Consider the following 6,813-nt stretch of genomic DNA (forward strand, 5'->3'; position numbering starts at 1 on the left):
CCACTTTTTTGTGATAAGTTAAATTATTTGATTAAAAATTCATTTTTTTGGGAGATGTAACTACCTGGTAAAAATTGGACGACTTTGTTAAAAAAATTGTTGTCGTGGTTGAATATTAATATCTTTGGTTGAGAATTCGTTTTTTGTTTGTTTGAAAATTAAGGTTTTCAACAGAAAATGTGACGATTCTATTTCTGGTTTAAAATCGAGATTTTGTATTTGAAAATGTAACTGTTTGGTTGAAAATTCATGCATTTTATTGAAATTAATGTTCTTGGATTTGAAAATTCAACTCTTCTGTAGATAGTTCTTATTTTTGCTCGAAAATTCATCTTTTTAGGTCAAAATTTCAACCATTTGGTTAAGAATTTAATTTTTCTTGTAAAAAATTCACCTTTTTTGTTTAAAGGTTCAACTATTTGGTTGTAAATGCAACTGATTGGTTGGTTTTGCTTGTTGTCGAAAATTCGCATTTTTAGCTTAAAATTTCAGTAGTTTCAATTCTTTGGGTAAAAATTAATCTGTATTGGTTGAAGATTCAAATATTTCGTTGAAAATTCGTATTTTTGGTAAAATTCAACTATTTTTATTTCAAATTAACATAGTTTTGGTTGGAAATATCAATAATAATATTTTTCAACTACTTGGTTCAAAGTTGATTGAAATTCAAAACCTTTTTGCTTGAAATATCAATTTTGACATTTTTCTTTCAGAATTCATCTTTTTTGGATTGAAAGTTCAACTTTTTTCGTAGAAAAGTAGTCATCTTTCATGGTAAAAAAGGACCTATTTTGTTGAAAATTACATTTTTCTACTTAAAAATGCAGCTTGCTTCTGAAAAATTCTTCTTTTTGCATAAAAATTAAACTATCTTATTTAAAATTCGCCTCTTTGGCTTGAAATTTCATGTATTTGTTTAAAAATTGATTTTTTGTTGTTGAAAATTCAACTATTTGGATAAAAATTCACCTTTATTGTTTAACAATGAACTTTTTTCATGAAAATTCATATTTTCGGTTTAAAAATTCCACTTTTGTGTAGAAATATTGTCTTTTTGGCTTCAGAATTTAAGAGTTTTATAGAACTTTCCACTATTTTGTTGAGAATTCATATTTTGGTCTTGAAAATTTAACTGTTTTATAGAAAATTCGTCTTTGGCTTGAAAATTGAAATATTTGATTGAATTTTTTTCTTTCTTGATTGAAAAATCCTTATTCGTGTAGAAAATCAACTGTTTTGTATAAAATTTCATTTCATTCTTTCATGTTCAAAATTCAACTTTTTTTTAGAAAACATGTCTTGTTGGCTTTAAAATTTAACAATTTTATAGAACTTTTCACTATTTTGTTGAACATCCATATTTTGTGGTTGAAAATTGGTATTTTTGACTTGAAAAATCTACAATTCAGTTGATTTTTTCTTTTCTGACTGAAAAATCTTTCTTGGTTGAACATCCAACTTTTTTTTGTTAAAGATTCGTCTTTTTGGTTACAAATTCATATAATTTTGTTGAAAATTGAACCATTTGTTTACAAATTCTTATTTTCGTTTGAAAATTCAACTATTTGGCTGTAAATTCAACTGATTGGTTGAAAAGTATTTATGTTTTTTTTTTAGAAAATTCGTTTTCAGCTCAAAATTTAAGCAGTTTGGTAGAAAATTCAACTCTTTGGATAAAGATTATTCGGTTTTGATTGATAATTTATATATTTGATTGAAAATTCTAATCTTTTTTAGTAGAATTCAACTGTTTTTTATTTAAAATTAAAATCGTTTGCTGGGTTGAATGTTGGTTAGAAATGCAGATCCTTTTCGGTTGAAATATAAACTTTTATGTGTTTCTTTTAGAATTAATCTTTTTTAAAATGAAAATTCCACTTTTATCTCAGAAGTTATCTTTGTTGGTTAAAAAAGACCTTTTTTTGTTAAAAATTCCAATTTTCTGCTTAAAAATTCCACGGTCTTCTAACAAGTTCGTCATTTTTGAAAAACAATGAAACTGTCTGATAGAAAATTAGCCTCTTTTGCTTGAAAGTTCATCTATTTGGTTAAAAGTTGATTTAGTTGTTGTTTAAATTCAGCTATTTGGATAAAAATTTATCTTTCTTGGTTAGCAATGAACTTTTTTCATGAAAATACATCAATTTCGTTTTAAAAATGCAACTGTTTTGTTTTAAATTCTTTTTTTTTTGAAACTCACAGTTTGTTAGAAAATTAGAATGCTAGGTTAAAAACTTTTTGTTTCGAATTTCAGACTTTTGTGTTCAGAGTTGAACTGTTTTGTAGAAAAATTGTCTTATTGGCTTCAAAATGTAACGATTTTATTTCCACTATTTTGTTGAAAATCTATATTTTTGAGTTGAAAATTCGACTGTTTTGTCGAAAATTTGTCTTTTTTGCTTGAAAATTGAACAATTGTTTAAATTTTTCTTCTTTGTTGACTGAAAAATCTTTCTTCGTTTAAGAATTCAACGGTTTTGTATAAAATTTGTTGTTTTGGTTGGAAATTTTAACTGTATATTAGAAAATTGGCTTGTTTGGTAAAAAACTTTTTCGTTTAAAATGTATAGTTTCTTGTTTAAAATTTAACTGTTTTGTAGAAAGGTTGTGTTTTCGCCAACAAACTTTAACAATTTTATAAAAAATTTCCACTATTATGTTAAAAATTCATATTTTGTAGTTAAAAATTAGTCTTTTTGGATTAAAAATTCAACAATTTGTTTCAATTTTTGTTCTTTTTTGACTGAAAAATCTTTTTTGATCGAAAATTCGTATCATTTGGTTGATAATTCAACCATTTGGTTAAAAATTCCTTTTTTTTGTGTTAAAAATTGATATTTTTGCTGGAATATTCAACTATTTGGTTGTAAATGCAACTCATTGGATGAAAATGTGTATTTTTAAAAAGATTTAGTTATTTTATTAAAAATTCTTATTTTTAGGTTGAAAATTTAACCATTTGGTTAAAAATCCCTTTTTTTTGTTTAAAAATTCAACTATTTTGTTGTAACTGAAACTGATTGTTTGGAAAATATGTATTTTTTTAAATTCAATTATTAGATTGAAAATTCATAATTTTAGGCTGAAAATTCATCAATTTCGTTAAAATGATAATTTTCGCAGAAAAATTCAACTGTTTATTTGTAAATGCAACTGATTGCTTGAAAAATGTGTATTTAAAAAAATTAATTTTTTTATTGAAAATTCATATTTTGAAGTTGAAAATTCAACTATTTGGTTTAAAATGTCCACTGTTTGCTTGAAAATTTGACTATTTGGTTGTAAATGCCACTGATTGCTTTAGAAATATGTCTTTTTTAAGGATTTACACTACGTACAATCAATTTCAAAAGTAACCTATCTTTAAAATGATTGATGAAATCGACAGAAAAAGGTTTATTATTAATTTTTGTAAATCTTGATGGAGGCTTCCAAACACTTTTCAGAAAAAAAAATTCAGGTTAAAATTGTTTATTTAACGGTAGTTATTTAAAGGTTTAGTTTTCCTTTCGCTCTTGGGAAAAGTTACAATTTTTGTTTAATCCTAATGATCAAGGCCTCATTTTATTCTTTAAAGGATTCTCTACAATTATATTTCGGTGGTGTTAATTAAAATGTAAAATATGATTATTTATAATAATAATAATAATTGTATGATTTCTTAATAAATGTTTTAAAATAAAATCAACCCAAATAGTAATTTCGAGAATCCTTCGAAGAATAAAATAAGGCCTTGATCATTAGGATTAAATAAAAATTGTAACTTTTCTCTAGAGCGAAAGAAAAAACTAAAACTTTAAATAACTACTATTTAATAAACAATCTTAACCTGCATTAGTTTTTTTTGAAGTGTGCTTAGAACCCTCCATCAAAATTTACAAAAATTAATAATAGATATTTTTTGTCGATTTTATCAATCATTTTAAAGATAGGCAACTTTTAGATTGATTGAACGTATTTTACATCCTTAAATCTAATTGTTTGATTGAAAGTTCATATTTTTAGGTTGAAAATTCAACGATTTGGTTAAAAATTATATTTTAATGTTAAAAATTCATATTTTTTGCTGGAAAATGCAACTATGTAGTTGTAAACGCAAGTGTCTTTTTGAAAAATGCCTTTTTTTAAATTCAATTATTTGATTGAATTCATATTTTTAGGTTCAAAATTCAGCGATTTGGTTAAAAAATATATTTGCTTCTAAAAATTCGTATGTTTGTTGGCAAATTCAACTATTTCCAGGTGGCCGCTGGACCGGGAAATCTGGGAATTTTCTGAGATCGAGAAATGGCAGTGAATTTATTTCTTGACCAGGAATTTTACGAATTTTAAGAAGAAAAATTTGCCCAAGTTTGATTTTAACAGTTTTGTAATTAATTAAAGTATAAAAAACTGAACAATAATTGATTTGACAAAATGATTCTAAATCCGTTCAAAATTAGTTTTCTTATCCATTAAAGATTTTACTGTTCATTTAAGACGAGTAAATTGAATACAGTTGAATAAAATTTGAATTTTTCTGTTTAAAAAATGTTTAATTTGGGAGTGAAATTGTTAAATTTTGACGTATAAATAGCAATTGAACACTTATTATAATAATTTCAAGAGATATTTCTTAGTTTTGAAAAGATTCAAAATTAATCAAAAACTTGAAATGTCTTCAAGTAATTGAAAAAAGTGTGTTAACATTTTTGTTTAGAACTTCTAAATACATTTTTAAATTAACCGAATTTTTCTTAGAGCTTAAAATCTTCCAGGTTCCGTTTGGATCATTTTGGAAGTATCTTAAAATCTTTTTAAATTCTCTGTTACAATCATTTTTCAAAATGAAAAATCCTATTTTAAATTTTTCTAGGAATCCCAAGATAATGTTTTTATTCTTTTTAAGCCTTTCACAATTCTTATAAAGTTTCTAAATTTTTTTGTTGAAATCTGCATTTCGTTTTAAATTCGGCTGTGGGTATTTGCACCAAAATTGCGGTACGAATAGTCCAATTTTTTCAAGTCACAAACTTCGTGTAAATGATTTTAAATCATTTCGAGTTCTAAATTTCATTTTGATATTTTTAAAACTTCTAAATATCTCTTAAAATCACTCTAATTTTTTCTACAAATAATAAGTTCCTATTGTTATTTATAAATTCAAATTTTAAGGATTTTTTTTAATTTGCAGGATTTTCTAGGAGTTATAAGAAAAATTCAATTAATTTACAAATATATTTAAACGATTCGAAAAAATTTCAACAATGATTTTGAGTTTGGAAAAATGTAAAACCATTTCTAGATTTCTCAATATTTTGAAATAAAAAATAATCTAATTAAAAAAATTGTCAAGTTAAAAAAAATGATTTTTTATTTTTTGATTTGTCTAGCTTAAAATTATTTTTAAAAAAATATAATTTTGAAAATTTTTAAAGTTCATTGCTCGATTCTTTTATTTAGAGTATTGAAAAAGTTAACGTGGATTTATATTTCTGGAATTTAATCTGAATCTTTGAACTCTATAATTTATAAAAGTTCTAAATTTTTCAGTTTATCTGCATTTCATTAAAAAGATTTCAATTGAAAAGTGTTAGTATCTTCCATTTCATACGTATGAATTAAATTTGTTTTTTATTGTTTATTACTTTAATTGGTAAAATGTTTAGAATAAAGTTCGATTTTTTCAATTTCATTGACCGTGAAAAATGTTTGCGAACCCGGAAAAAACTGTGAAATGACCAGGCATTTTTTTCTTCGATTAAAAAGGCCACCCTGATTTATTTGCAACTGATTGCTTGACATTTTTTTTTTAATTCAATTATTTGATTGAAAATTAATTTTTCTTTTTTGAGAAATAAGTTGTTTTTTTATCGTTGAGAATTCCGTGAAGTCTGTAATTTCTGAAAAATCTGACGAAATAAAACGGTTTTATGATTTCAGGTTATAGGTACATGTTCAATGATAAGCTGGTGACTGTATGGTCGGCGCCAAATTATTGTTACCGCTGTGGTAACATAGCAAGCATATTGCAGTTCACGACGGTGGACGACAGAACGCCGGTGCTATTCCAAGCGGTGCCAGAATCCGAGCGAGTCATTCCTCCCATAATCACCACCCCGTACTTTTTGTGATTCAACTCGGCACCCGCACCTTTATGGGCCCAGAAGAGGGTCATCTTGGTCTAGGCTTTAATGGATTTACATGACTGTTTCTTGGTCTGGTGGGTCCGGCTGATGCGATCATGGCAGGTGAAATTTCCAATGACGTACACACACCGCAAGTTTGACACGTAGAATTTTAGAATTCTCTCGGGAGTTTTTTTCCGAGAGGCTGGTGAGCGACTTTCGGCGGGAACGACTTAACCTTGAGCTTACGTTCCAAAAAAAGGACCCTAACAAACAAAACAAAAACAAAAAAAACAATAAAAACCCGAAAGGCTGAAGAACCTCTTTGTCACGATGGAACTGACTGTCGCGATTTTGGTCCAATCTTTCTATTCTAATATAGCAGGATTCGCATTGAAGTGAACGCTCTGTGGTCTAGATGCTTTTTTCTTGTCTACTCTCTATTTCCTCAAGAATATTCACACCCTGAGAGTAACTTCAAAAATATTTCCTGCTCTTTTAGGGAGCAAGTAGATCAAAAATACAAACATTCCGTTGAAGGCTCGAGGTGAAGTGAATATTTTTTTGTTGGTTTTTTTCCGGGTGTTGTCGCGTCTGGAATTCAGGTTTATCAAGGGCGTTTATAAAACTATCTTATCATTAAGGTCTTCCTGATAAAGCGATCTATGTTTGCTTCACACCGTGCGAAAAATAAATAGCTAGTAAA

General features: G+C 26.5%; 1 protein-coding gene across 1 annotated transcript in view; it reads left to right on the forward strand.

Annotated features, from left to right (window-relative positions):
* LOC117180213 (serine/threonine-protein phosphatase 6 catalytic subunit) overlaps positions 1 to 6,410 on the forward strand; it is a 36,221-nt gene extending 29,811 nt beyond the window's left edge. The window contains exon 7 of the mRNA XM_033372598.1: positions 5,923 to 6,410. Coding sequence (XP_033228489.1) covers positions 5,923 to 6,113 — 191 coding nt within the window. The 3' untranslated portion in view covers positions 6,114 to 6,410. The remainder of the gene's footprint in view (positions 1 to 5,922) is intronic.
* The last annotated feature ends 403 nt before the right edge of the window (positions 6,411 to 6,813 follow it).

Source organism: Belonocnema kinseyi, chromosome 9 (assembly GCF_010883055.1).
Source record: "Belonocnema kinseyi isolate 2016_QV_RU_SX_M_011 chromosome 9, B_treatae_v1, whole genome shotgun sequence".
In the NCBI taxonomy this organism is placed as follows: Eukaryota; Metazoa; Arthropoda; class Insecta; order Hymenoptera; family Cynipidae; genus Belonocnema; species Belonocnema kinseyi.